Source organism: Temnothorax nylanderi, unplaced genomic scaffold (genome assembly GCF_030848795.1).
Source record: "Temnothorax nylanderi isolate EJ_2023f unplaced genomic scaffold, tnyl_v1.0 TNYL_tig0268_pilon, whole genome shotgun sequence".
NCBI lineage: Eukaryota > Metazoa > Arthropoda > Insecta > Hymenoptera > Formicidae > Temnothorax > Temnothorax nylanderi.
In genome coordinates, this window is record NW_027249330.1 from 242,411 (window position 1) to 256,544 (window position 14,134).

The following is a 14,134-nucleotide window of genomic DNA, read 5'->3' on the forward strand; positions in this document are numbered from 1 at the left end:
GCTCAGTCAGTCTTTTCAAGGTTAAATACAAAGTTTACCCATTTGTTCTTAAAATACGCATCTGTTACTCTTGCTTCAGACCAGGTCATATTAGTAGTCAATGCAAAGGGCACCCGCGCTGTCTGCTTTGCGGAAAGGACAAACACGCCAATGACAATGAAGAATGCACAAGCAGAGGAAAATCCTCGAACTGTATCAACTGTAGTGGTGATCATCTAGCCACTTCACCCGACTGCCCCCTAATTATTCAGCACAAGCAAGTAAATGCTCTTGCCGCTGCGGAAAATCTGTCATACATAGAAGCAAGAAGAAAAGTCAAAAACAACCAATCGATCGCTGATCCGAGACTCGATTTCGTTAACTTTCCCAGTCTCCGATCCCCTCTCTCCTCTAGCTCCCACAACGGATCATCCAATATCAATACCAACTCAACCCTCTCCCAGAACAGATTCAGCCTCCTCACTAAGGACATTTCAGCTTTTCTTCCTCAAGATCTCCCAAACAGATCTCCTTCTTTCGCAAATGTGACGGCCAAGCCCGCACGCTCTCTCTCTTTCTTGTCGCCGCCTTCAAGCAGCTCACCCCCTCTCTTACAGCACACATCTCAAGGGCGTAAGCCCAAGCTTAACACCTCTTCTCACAATTCCCAGCTCTCCCCCCAACATTATAACATACTAATCTCTCCTAACGGTCGAACACCAGCCAGCAATCCTTCCGACCCCTTCGCTCTCTCCTCCCTTTCTCCCCCCCGTCGATCATAAACCCTACACGCGGAAATGAAGAAGATGGGGCCTCGTCCACGCTTCTGCCTCCTATGAATTTTTCTCTCAACCTCGCGCACGCCTTATCCCCGCTAATCCAAGAAATCAAAGCTTATTTTATAAACCACATAGCTAATATTTTTCAATCTTCCAGCTTGACGGGCGCGTCTATCCAAAATGCGTATTTGCATCCCCCTCTACAAAACAGGAGTGATACTCAGCACAGTCACTCCATCGAGGCATGATTCTTCGACTGCAATCAAAATTTTGCAATGGAATTGCAGAGGTATACATAACAAGCTGCTAGAATTGCAACACTTAGCTGACAAATATGATATCTTTTGTTTACAAGAAACACTTCTTACCGAGGTGAGTAAAGTCAATGTTAACGGTTTCTCTTTCTTAAGAATGGACATCAAAAATCCGGGAATGAGCGGCATATGTTTTCTGGTTAAAAATAACCTCAGAATTTTTCAGATACAACTCCCTTTTATCTCACACCACTCTATAGAAATCGCGGCTATTTCTATCCCCTTTCAGAGCGAAGAAGTGCTCATCCTTAACATTTACAGACATCCTAACAAAGACACTCCGAAAAATGCGCTTGACAACATATTTAATCTAGCGTCCAGCTATAAATATGCACTCATTGTCGGTGATCTTAATGCGCATCATCGCCTCTGGGGAAGTAACCGGAATAATGGCATTGGAATCCGTCTGGCCTCACGTATTGAATCTTATAACAATTGGATATTGAATGACTCATCTAATACACGCTGCGAATAACAATAATAGCCCTATTATCGACCTGGCACTGGCGTCTCCGGATCTTGCTTGTATGTCTGGTTCGACTACACTTGATGATACACTGGCTAGTGACCACTATCCCATAGAAACTATCATCAATGGCAACTCCACCAAAGTTATGCGCTTTGTTTATAAATTAAAACTCAGCGACATACAACTCAGCGAACTTAGCATCAGACTGGAAAAGATTTGTCGTGAATCCCCTCCGACATCCACAGGAGATGAACTTGCCGATTATGATCAACTAATCAAGTGCATCAAGGAAACCGCCATAAATATTCTAAGCGAAGACGGCAAGAAAGGCAAAACGGGCCCCCAAAAAATCACCCTCAAGAAATTCTCCGCCCCATGGTGGAACGAAAAATGCACCAGTGCTGTTAACAACCGCAAAGAAGCGCTAGATATATTCAAACGAGATCCATCAAGAGATAACTATTTGGTTCTCAAGCAACAAAACAGAGAATGTAAGCGGATACTTTTTAAGCAAAAAAGGCTGGGATGGCGCTCGTTCTGCACGAGCTTCAATTCTAAGACCCCCACTGCCAAGATGTGGCGCCTAATTAAAGCGTTCAAAAAGAAGGACAGCAACCATTTCGAGGATTACAAAATTCTTGAGTCATCGCAACAAGCCGTTATCGACAAACTGTGCCCACCCTCATGTTCTCCGCCTCCAATCGCTTCGCTGCTTTCCATGCAGCGCGAGGATATTAATACTTCCAACGTTCAATCATGGATGGACAGGGCATTCTCAATGGAAGAGCTCAAGATAGCATTGGCCTTAGTCAAAACATTATCCTCTCCGGGCTTGGATCAAATAGGCTATGCACTCATCAGGGCTCTCCCTGACAGTCTTTTGTCACATTTGCTGGACATCTATAACAAAATCTACGCTCGAGGCACCTTCCCGAGCAGCTGGACGGAATCACTCGTGGCCCTGATCCCCAAACCGAGCTCAAACGGTGTCCGACCCATTTCGCTTCTGTCCTGTTTTCTAAAAATGTTAGAAAAATGCATTTACAACAGGCTGCGATGGCATTTCGAAGCCAATGATATTCTCTCAGACACCCAATTTGGTTTCCGCAATTTTAGATCTTGCAATGACAACCTAGTTATTCTTACCAACGCTATAAAGCTCGGCTTTATCAACGGCGAATTTACAGTTTGCGTCTTCTTGGATATAGCAGGAGCCTTCGATAATGTGGACCCCCAAATTCTTTTGGACGACCTTCAAAAAGCAGGAATTCCGGCACAAATGCACCGTTTATAGCCAATCTCTTACATCACAGGATATATTTTACCCGCAATGGCAACATTCAGGGCCCATACGATTCTTACAAAGGAGCACCACAAGAATCCATCCTTAGCCCTCCGCTCTTCAATCTCTATGTCAAAGACACAAAAAGACAGCTACTACCAGGAGTATACTCTTTAGAATATGCGGATGACACTGTTGTGTACACGACTCATAAACCCATCAAAGTAGCCTTCCGTCTAATAGAGAATTCCCTGAAGCGGCTAAACCAGTTCTTTCGTTCTAGAGGCTTAGAGCTAGTCCCGACCAAGTCGTGCTGCATCGTCTTCACCCGCAAGAGAACCTACTCATTGTCGAAGCCCAATATACAAATTAACGGTGAATCAATTCCAATGGCTTCCGAGCACAGATTCCTCGGCATCATCATCGATAACAAGCTCAGTGGCAAACCTCAGTTGCAATACCTCATAAACAAAGGTAGAAGAATCTCTAGTATCATCATGATGCTTGCGGGAACTAAATGGGGCTCACACCCATATCAACTACTAACTATTTATAGAGCAGTCTTCAGAGGGGCAATCGAATACGGAGCTACTGTTTTCCAATTCAAAGGCAACAAGCAGTTCTTCCTAACTCTTCAACGTCTCCAATGGAAATTAATCCGCAACGCCATGGAATATCGTACCTCTACTCCCATCAACGTAATGTTGGATGAAGCGAAAGAAGCTCCTCTCAGCCAACGATTTGCTTATCTCATCCATAATTACCTTGTTAAGTGCTTCTCCTGCAGATTTAACCCAGTCATCGAAAGCCTTGAAAATGTCCAGCTTAACACCATAGGAGACTTTAAACGTTTAAAAGCTCGCCGCTTTATCCCGATTTTTGGTTCATTTCTGGCGGTTAAAAACATTCGAGGTGTCATGCATCGGTCAGTGGCACTTCCATTCTTTTCATTCCCCTTCTTCTCGCTCACCACTCAGCCCGAGTTGTTGCAATTCTTCTTGCCTAACCGACATTCCGCATCCGCGGAAGAAGCGAACCAGCACTTTATCAACCACTTTAGAACAATCGTGGCTGATTCAATTTCTTTTTACACTGATGGTTCCAAACTTGACTCGGGCGCGGTGGGTGCAAGCGTGTTCTCACCCGACTTGCCCATCGAAATAGGTTGCAAATTACCCCCTGATGTCACCACCTTTTCAGCGGAAGCTTGGGCGATCTACAAGGCCCTGTTTATTATTCACCAATTACAGATTCCCTCCGCTATAATCTTCTCCGATTGCAAAAGTGTGCTGCAGGCGATTACTTCACACAATATCACACACAATAATTATATCACCTCACTCATTCGTAACATGTTCTACCGAGCAACCACCGTAGGTGCAAATATCAGAATGGCATGGATCCCTTCACACAAGGGAATTGTCGGTAACGAGCGTGAGGACTCCCTGGCCAAGGAAGCCGCCGTCAGCGGCAGGAAATCCAACTGTAGTGTTCCTTACTCTGATCTATATCACAGATCCAAATCCATCCTGAAAAACAGTTATGAGTCATATTTGGAAAATGCAGCCTTTACTAAAGGAAACTTCTATTACAATCGCTATCACTCTGATAGTAAAGGCCATTGCATGTAACAAAGTTTTAGTCATAATCGTAAGGCCGTAAGAAAATAGACCAATCGCACTCGATTATTTTTCGAGCTCAAGGAGAATAATCGACTGTGATTGTTCTATTTTTTTACGGCCTTACGATTATGACTAAAACTTTGTTACGTGCAATGGCCTTAACAGGCCTTGGTTCTTTCGCCTTCCTCTCAATAGAGCACAGATCGTCACCATCAGCCGCCTCCGTAGTAACCACTACAACCTAAACCTAAGTCTTTTCCGCAAGAACATTATCGATTCCCCCAGTTATCCGTGTGGCGATCCTCGCCAAGATGCCAATCACGTTATCTTTAGATGCAACCTAACTTGAAGTAAAACGCCTCCACTCTACAATTATTTGCGTGAAAAATTTCCGCTCCATCCCATGGACATCTTTCCTCTACTTAAGAACCCGCCGTCCAAATTATGTCGCTTGATCCTCGCTTACTTTAACTCTTGCAAACTATACATTTGAAATTTCCCGCGACCGTTCATCATATGCAATCACGGCTGGCGCCCCCTGCTACGCACACTACCAGCAGAATCGAATAATGGCCGTTGCTGACCGGAAAGGAAACAGCTGCGCCAATAACTAGAAGAAGAAGAAGAAGAAGCAATCCTATCTTAACAAGCTATACAAACAGTGGAAAAAGCTGGCCGTATTGTCCTCTGAAAAAAGGCAGGAGCCAATGAATTAAAGAAGAAGAAGAAGGAAAAGAGGCAGGAGCCAACATAAATTAAAGAAGAAGAAGAAGCGTCAAGTACGCGCGGAGCGATACCGACCGTGACTCTTTACGCGACGCGACGATTAATATTTTTTCTGATTCAAGGTAATTGTTTTATTTACATGTAATTATCCTATTATTATCAAGAGACACGGTAGTGTCTCGCGCCAAGTACACGCGAGACCGCACCGTGACTCTTTTACGCGACTAACAATAAGTGCATGTGACAGGAATTATAGTAGTTTACATTTACGTGAGTATTACTTCTGTAGTAACTTATACGAACGATATCATCGTAGTTACTATAAAATCCCCCGTTTATGCGGAGGAATTATTGTATCGTAAGTTACTACAGAATTAAGTAACGCTCGCGTAAACGTAGTATAGGTTAGATTACCGGTTTCTTACAAAATTTGGTAAATCTGAAAAATAGTGGCCTCCTCACCGATTTCGTTGAACTTAGGCTCAATCGACGCGTTTTTGCACAAAACGAAAGAATCTGGCAGAAAAAAGTGTCGCTCTGCCCCGCGACGCGAGATATTAAACGTTAAAGTTGACAGGAATCAGGTTATGATTCCCGTCATACCGACGAAATGTAGCAACACTGAACATGCCCTGCGGCCACATACGCATGCTCAGTGGCCGCACGCGCATGCAAAACTGCGCCAAATTTAAATATACACAGCTGAGAGGAAGCGCAATATTGAGTATAGATATCGATATTTAAATCATGAGGTAATTCTTTCAATATTTATTGATAACTATAGCAAACAAGTATATTGTTTTTTATTCTTTGTAGCATATGGGACAAATGCGACGCAGCCGTGTGTACAGTTACAGCGTTTTCCATAGAGAAATGTTAGATCAATATAAATCCAATAAATAATTAAAATTGAATATATTATTTTGAAGTTGTGATTTTCATTAAAGCAGATATTTTGTATTTAACTATTTAAAGCGCGTCACTAACCTACATAGGTTAGTGACGCGCTTTAAATAGTTAAATACAAAATATCTGCTTTAGGGCGGCAGTGTGGTCTAGTGGTAGAGCGCCAGACTCGTAATCTGAGGAACCAGGTTCGAGTCCACTAGAGCCATGTAAACATGGAATGTTTTTCCGGCAGCTGGGCCCCTCCGTGCAAGATAGGCTCTTGTGCGGAGCAAACTGGGCTCCGTCTTTCGGAAGAGACGTTAAGCTGTTGGTCCAAAGGGTTAAAGTGAGCGGAGAAGGGTAGTAGTGTAAAGGTTTGGGTAACGTTCCTTATAAAAACGCCTTGCAAACCCTGCGGGGATAAGCAATAAAGATAGTTTATTAAAAATAAATTATTAAAAATGAAATTTTTTTTTTACAAAATATCTGCTTTAATGAAAATTACAACTTTAAAATAATACATTCAATTTTAATTATTTATTGGATTCATATTAAGATCTAACATTTCTCTATCGAAAAGGCTGTAACTGTACACACGGCTGCGTCGCATTTGTCCCAATTGCTACAAAGAATAAAAAACAATTACTTGTTTGCTATAGTTATCAATTAATATTGAAAGAATTACCTCATGATTTAAATATCGATATCTATACTCAATATTGCGCTTCCTCTCAGCTGTGTATGCATTTTTTAGCGTGAAAGCTAATACCTCATGCAAAAATTCTTCCGATACCTCATTTATATATGCAAAATTGACAATAATCATTCGGTTATGATCCGTAAAATTTTTATCCCAGAACATTTGCCGTATAAATTTCGGCCACGTATTTGCATTGCCAATGATGTCCTGAATCGTAAGCCACGGATTATTGTTTAATTGCTGGACTGAGTATGCCATTGTAAGATTAATAGCGTTTTCGATTGAAGCGAATTTGATCGACCCGAGATCGATTAATGACGTCACACGTTCTGCCTCGGATTACTAGGGATTCATCGAAATATCAACCCATGTTCGACCCATAAACAATCCGCTATAATCGAAAATAAATATTACAATATCCAGGAAAATAATATTATATTATCCAGGAAGTGTCATGTAAGTTCAATATTTAATATTCTGTACGATAAAAATATTTTAAAGAATATTTGAAGAAGTATTTATGTTATTGTATTGGGAAAAGAAAATTAGGTTAGATTAGATATGCTTTTCTGATGTAAATATTGTATGTAAATATATATTAATAATAAAATGTTTTTTTTACAGATATTGAACTATGTTAGTAAAAAGGATTATCTATGATAATAATAAAACAATTCAAAATAATGAAGGCATTTTATGTGAAATTAGAAATGATAAAGGTTAGAGTAAGATAATTGCAAATGTAATATATATAACAACATTATATCTCGCAATAATTAAAAATCGTAGTATTATAAACTAAACATCTTTTTTTGTTTTAGGTGAAACTGAAATGAAATTTATATCCACAACCTATTTGGAATCAATAGGTCTTATGTTTAATGTATTTGATGACTCGGCATCAACATCATCATCAGGTAAATTTATTAATTAATATTTTATTAATTAATCTTTGTATTAGTCAATTTGCTTATTATAAGTATATAAATTTTTTAGTTAATTTTTATTAAATTTTATTATAATAAAATAGTTATATGATATTTTTTTCTTAGGTACAAAGAATAGAGAAACCTGTAATATTCAATGCGACAAAGAAAATGAAAATAGTTACATCATTATCAATCAGACACATAAATGGAATGAAAAAGAAACAAAGTATTTACTCGATCAATACTGTCTATATTTTCCACAAATTGGTTCATTTCGAGCTTTTAAAAATAAAGCCGCTATATTTGAACAAATAAGTAAAGACTTGTATCAACAATTTAACATAAGAGTTACTGGACCACAATGTTCTAACAGATATAAAAATGTTAGTAGGCAGCATAAAAATGCATTATCTGGTAATAAAGTTTCCGGACATGCTCCTACCGAAGTACCTTATGGCAGTGAGTTTGAAGAAATTAAAAATATAGATGATAGTTTGAAACCTGAAGTTTTAGTTGGCGTCAATCAAACAAAAATAAATAAAGAAAAATAGAGTTTAGCAATAAGAATATTGAGACATATGATATAAGTAATGATAGTGATGAAAAATTTGAATCTGATAAACCAAAAAAGAAAGTGAAATCTAATCAATCGCTGGAGAATGTTCTGCGAGAAATAGCAACCACTGCCGAAGAAAACAGAGAACGACGTCATAAAGAAAAATGTGATTTATTAATATCTTTATTGGGAAAATCAGCAAAAGATTCAAGTTCTGAATAAGGTTAAAGATTTAAGATATTGGAATAATAAATAAGATAGAATAATGAATAGGATATTAGAATAACTTCATATATATTATTTCTAAAAAAAAGACTGAGTTACAAAGCAATATTAAGTTACAAAGTGATTTTGTTGCGTTAATTACATACTACTACATTATTATGTTGAGTACTAATTATGTTATGTATTACTACATTTCGTTTATTTTATCAACTCAATAAAATATGTACACAAAGTTTATAAATTAAAAAACTGTTTTGAAATAAAATCAACTTTTGAAAAAAAAAACGTAATTAATATTATCTTAATGTAATTTTAATTAAATTAATATTACGTGTCCCTATGTACCCTATGTAAAGTAATGTCTTCCATAAGTTTTGTAGCTAATCGATCTCTTTTTTGTTTACCAGCCTCTCTTTGTTGTAATGGATATAATATATATTTATTTGGTTCAGTATCATGTATTTCCACATATTCTACAAATTCTAAATTATCATTATTAACAATACAAAAATTGTGTAAAACACAACATGCCATTATAAATTTAGACATTTTTAAAACGGACCACATTTCTAAGTGAATTAATTGTCTAAATCTACCTTTTAAAATACCAAACGTATTCTCAATTTTAACCCTAGCTTTGCAAAATGAATAATTAAATGTTCTCTCCGTTTCATTTAGAGTACCATAATCTTTATATGGTGTTATTAAATTTGTGGACAGTGGGTATGCAGCATCACCAATTATGTGATAATTTTCTCCCATTTGACACACTTTCTCTCGAATAAATGACATGCTATAAACGCGAGCATCATGTATTTTACTGGAAATTCCAGTAAAAACATCTATAAACCTATTTTGAGCATCACATATTCCTTGCAATGTTATAGCTGTTTCATCATGTCGATTAACACATGTAGATCTAATTTTATGACTAGGTGTTCGGATAGATATATATGATCCATCAATGCACCCCCAACAATACCAGGGATGTGACATATCTAGAAATATAATTGATAAAAATTGTAAATACTTATAATTCTAATTAATTAAATCTATAATTTTATATATTAATTTATAATATTATTGAAATAATTCTCAATATTAAAATCAAAATTATTTATTTTGTATGTTTTGTTCATGTATTTTATATTTAAATTGATTTATTATCATGAGATATATAATTTTTATTAAAGTATATTAAGAAATATTTTATTATACCTCTTTAAATTGTATGGCATTTGTCTCTCTTTCTTCAGCCGTTTGAGGAAACTTAATTATTGATGGTGCAATATCACATAAAAAATTTATTATTCTAATAATTACACAGGCACACAAAAAAAAAAAGTGTTTTGGCCGAGACACTACACTAGTGTATTCCCATGTACTTTTTCCCGCTGAATCCGAATCCGAAGTCAGAATTGTCAGATTGGCTAAAATTTATGAGATAACCACAAAAAAATGCTCAAAAACACGAATTAAAGAGAAAAAAAATTGTTTTTTTTTGTGGTTATCTCATAAATTTTAGCCAATCTGACAGTTCTGACTTCGGATTCGGATTCAGCGGAAAAAAGTACATGGGAATACACTAGTGTAGTGTCTCGGCCAAGACACTTTTTTTTTGTGTGTGCCTGGTGGCACCAGGCACACAAAAAAAAAAAGTGTCTTGGCCGAGACACTACACTAGTGTATTCCCATGTACTTTTTCCCGCTGAATCCGAATCCGAAGTCAGATTGGCTAAAATTTATGAGATAACCACAAAAAAAATGCTCAAAAACACGAATTAAAGGCAAAAAAAAATTGTTTTATTGTGGTTATCTCATAAATTTTAGCCAATCTGACAATTCTGACTTCGGATTCGGATTCAGCGGGAAAAAGTACATGGGAATACACTAGTGTAGTGTCTCGGCCAAGACACTTTTTTTTTTGTGTGCCTGTGTTATTAGATGTGTAGTAGATAAACTCATATCAAATAGATCTGCAACATTACGTATAACACACTTGTTACCTGCAAACCTAAAAATAAATAAAAATTAATGTAAGCAATTATACAAATATAAAACTTATTTCTCATTAATTCATGGTATGAATAAATAATACAATATATATTTGAATGTACCATAAAAAACACAAAATATGTTCTAAAGCTGTTTTTGATTTATAACCTCCTTTTCTTTCTCCCTCTAAAGAATAATATTCACTTTGTTCGAATAAATCAACAAGACAATCACACGTTTCACGTGAAATACGAAAACGAGATTTAAACTGTAATCAAAACATATTTTTGTATAAAATTTTCTACATACTTTTTATTTTCAATAAGTATGTCTAAGGTTATGTTCATACTAACTTTTTTATTATTATATAGTTCAATTACTTGTAAAAATGTTAGGGCGGCAGTGTGGTCTAGTGGTAGAGCGCCAGACTCGTAATCTGAGGAACCAGGTTCGAGTCCACTAGAGCCATGTAAACATGGAATGTTTTTCCGAAGCTGCGCCCCTCCGTGCAAGATAGGCTCTTGTGCGGAGCAAACTGGGCTCAGTAATGAAAGTTCTGGCTACGAGCACCCACGGTGCTCTTGGAGTGGGGGAACGCCACTACAAGCGCGCGCCGTGTCCGTGTGACGCTCCGCGCTCGGCTCTGCTCGGGTCTTAGAGACGAGCAGACATATCTCCTTTCCACCAAGGCAGCCATGAGGCGACGCGCGACGCATTCCGCGTTTCTGTTACGTTGCTTCCGTAATGCTGTTTTAAATGCTAGATTTTACAGATGTATTTTCCAATAACTCTCGTCAGAGTCGCTAAATGTATCTCAGATATATTAAAATAATACTTTCTAACTTCTTCATATCTATACTAATATATAAAATCCTTACGGGTGGTGTATGTTTGAACGTTAATAACTTAAAAACTATTGCACCGAATTTTTACCACAAGTATATGAAATAGGGGTAGAATTTTCCGGGGAGTGCTATAGGGTGTGTAGTTTTTCGTTATCTATTTTCTGGAAACCGATTTCTTTAATTTTTTTAATATTTAAAAAATAAAGAATTAAAAAAATCGGTTTCCAGAAAATAGATAACGAAAAACTACACACTCTATAGCACTCTCCGGAAAATTCTACCCCTATTTCATATACTTGTGGCAAAAATTCGGTGCAATAGTTTTTAAGTCAAAAACGTTCCAACATACATCACCCGAAATGTGATGGACCGAATTGGACCGAATTTTTACCACAAGTATATGAAATAGGGGTAGAATTTTCCGGGGAGTGCTATAGGGTGTATAGTTTTTCGTTATCTATTTTCTGGAAACCAATTTTTTTAATTCTTTATTTTTTAAATATTAAAAAAATTAAAGAAATCGGTTTCCAGAAAATAGATAACGAAAAACTACACACCCTATAGCACTCCCCGGAAAATTCTACCCCTATTTCATATACTTGTGGTAAAAATTCGGTGCAATAGTTTTTAAGTTAAAAACGTTCCAACATACATCACCCGAAATGTATGTTTGAACGTTTTTAACTTAAAAACTATTGGATCGAATTTTTGCCACAAGTATATGAAATAGGGGTAGAATTTTCCGGAGAGTGGGAGCAAGCAGAAAATGTTAAACGGAAGACTAGGGAAAAGAGCCCTGAAAAGCGTTTACGGTAAAAAATTTTAAAGATGTATATTTGTTGTCTTTTAAAAAATATTGTTAAAAAAAATTTTTCGTTGTATAGGAAGCGAAAGTGTAACGAAAAAGACGAGGAAAAAGATAAGAATGTATAAAATTTACTGCAGAAGAAAGAATAAAAAAATAACTTGAATGTTAAAATGCTTTATATATAAAAAAATATTTATTAATTTAAAATTGAATAAATAAAATTTTATTTTAAAAATATCTCTTTTTTTAAATGATTTGGTATTCAAGATCTCGAATATATCGTATTCATGTATTCACTTATTATAAATGGTGATTGGTATATCGTTCGCCTGTCTTATGTGTGGCATGCTTCATATGTATGTGTCAACTTGCGAGGTTCGTTTCGCAAATGACTAAAAACTTACATAATTATTAAAAGTAAGGTATTGCAGTCTTCTTGCAATAACCTGCAGTTAAAACGAGAGAAAAAGACAGAGAGAGAGAGAGAGAGAGAGAGAGAGAGAGAGAGAGAGAGAGAGAGAGAGAGAGAGAGAGAGAAGAAAGAAAGCAGAAGTGTGATAAAGGAAAAAGGTAAGGATGTGTTTTAAATATTAAATTTTTTATGATAATCTTATCTATATTATCTATATAGATTGCAAAATCTTGAATGTGCAAATTTTCATTTCTATTTATCAAAATTTTTAATGATAATCTTACCTATATTAGATAATATTAGAGAGAGACACAGAGAGACAGAGAGAGAGAGAAATAAAAAGAAAGAGAGAGAGAGAGAGAGAGAGAGAGAGAGAGAGAGAGAGAGAGAGAGAGAGAGAGAGAGAGAGAGAGAGAGAGAGAGAGAGAGGAGAGAGAGAGAGAGAGAGAGAAAGAGAAAGCAGAAGTGTGGCAAAGGAAAAAGGTAAGAATGTTAGGAAAAGGTAAGGATGTATTTTAAATATCAGTCTCTGTTTACCGCTTATATTATAAGCATCTAAAATTACATCAATTTAAAATGACCAAGAATGCTTGTGGAAACGCGGTGACGATTCGTCACGACAATTATAATTAAAATGTATTTTAAATATGAGTCTCTGTTGACCGCTTATATTATAAGCATCTAAAATTACATCAATTTAAAATGACCAAGAATGCTTGGTTGAAACGCGGTGACGCACAGTGGATCGACACATAGGAAAGAGCGGACATCGCACTTGTGGAGACGAAATACAGCAGCTAAAGCGAAATACTTATGCATACATGATCATGAAGCATTACTTTACCAATTTAAATAATTGTTGTATGCAATATTGTTTAAATAACAATTGTTAATAACAATTTTTTAATGTACTGCTACCGCCGACATTAGTATTAACCAATATGCACCACGAGGAGGTTGCACGGTCGGATTTTGCATATCTTGCGTGTGTGTGTGTGTGTGTGTGTGTGTGTGTGTGTGTGTGTGTGTGTGTGTGTGTGGTGTGTGTGGTGTGTGGTGTGTGTGTGGCGTGTGTGGCGTGTGTGGTGTGTGTGTGTTGTGGTGTGTGTGTGTGTGTGTGTGTGTGTGTTGTGTGTGTGTGTGTGTGTGTCACAGCAGAGATAAGGACCTCACGATTCGTCAATCCCGTAATATTTAACGACTCCAAACCCTCTCTGCTGTGCGTGCGTGCGTGCGTACGTGTATGTGTGTGTCATACAGCACACACAGGTATATATATACATATACATAAAAGTAACATAAAAATCGCACAGGAATGAGACCCCGCGACTCGTCACTTTCGCAGTAGTTATTGACTCCAAACTCATCCTGGTGTATCTTAATAAAATAGAGGGTAAAAATAAAAGGATAATAAAAAAAGAGAAAAAAGGCAGAGTAAAAGAATTATTTTAGAAGTGCTCGAGTTTCAGAGAACAAATCTTGTTTTTTTCCATCACTAAGTTTTGGTCGTAAACTTGAGATAAACGGATCAGACGTGATTAACAGATGGTTAAGAAGATCTTCATTCGTAGCAGTCCTGTTAATTTTGCGCGTGTGATCTCTCCT

At 36.9% G+C, this 14,134-nt stretch overlaps 2 protein-coding genes and 2 long non-coding RNA genes across 4 annotated transcripts; 2 read left to right on the plus strand and 2 right to left on the minus strand.

The window, feature by feature from the left end:
* The first annotated feature begins 2,871 nt into the window (after nt 1-2,871).
* Nucleotides 2,872-4,454, plus strand: LOC139780222 (uncharacterized). The gene is made up of 2 exons (XM_071718753.1): nt 2,872-2,987; nt 3,107-4,454. The coding sequence occupies exons 1-2, from the start codon at nt 2,872-2,874 to the stop codon at nt 4,452-4,454; spliced, it is 1,464 nt and encodes a 487-aa protein (XP_071574854.1).
* A 2,411-nt stretch (nt 4,455-6,865) lies between these two features.
* LOC139780227 (uncharacterized) lies at nt 6,866-8,535 on the plus strand. Its single transcript, XR_011720183.1, has 4 exons — nt 6,866-7,215; nt 7,384-7,478; nt 7,581-7,676; nt 7,812-8,535. It is a non-coding gene; the product is annotated as an uncharacterized lncRNA (long non-coding RNA).
* A 253-nt stretch (nt 8,536-8,788) lies between these two features.
* Nucleotides 8,789-9,983, minus strand: LOC139780226 (putative nuclease HARBI1). The gene is made up of 2 exons (XM_071718760.1): nt 9,688-9,983; nt 8,789-9,467 (listed from the first exon to the last, which is right to left on the minus strand). Exon 2 carries the CDS (start codon nt 9,463-9,465, stop codon nt 8,797-8,799), a length of 669 nt encoding a protein of 222 aa, XP_071574861.1. The 5' UTR covers nt 9,466-9,467; nt 9,688-9,983; the 3' UTR covers nt 8,789-8,796.
* A 268-nt stretch (nt 9,984-10,251) lies between these two features.
* Nucleotides 10,252-11,001, minus strand: LOC139780230 (uncharacterized). The gene is made up of 3 exons (XR_011720184.1): nt 10,818-11,001; nt 10,587-10,732; nt 10,252-10,483 (listed from the first exon to the last, which is right to left on the minus strand). It is a non-coding gene; the product is annotated as an uncharacterized lncRNA (long non-coding RNA).
* Between the last annotated feature and the right edge of the window lie 3,133 nt (nt 11,002-14,134).

Excerpts from the sequence above, each read along its gene's own strand:
- LOC139780222 (XM_071718753.1), top strand. The coding sequence starts at position 2,872 with ATGGCAACATTCAGGGCCCATACGATTCTTACAAAGGAGCACCACAAG. Across the intron at positions 2,988-3,106 it reads AAAGACAGCTACTACCAGGA|AGGCTTAGAGCTAGTCCCGA; the intron begins GTATACTCTTTA and ends CTTTCGTTCTAG.
- LOC139780226 (XM_071718760.1), bottom strand. The coding sequence starts at position 9,465 with ATGTCACATCCCTGGTATTGTTGGGGGTGCATTGATGGATCATATATA.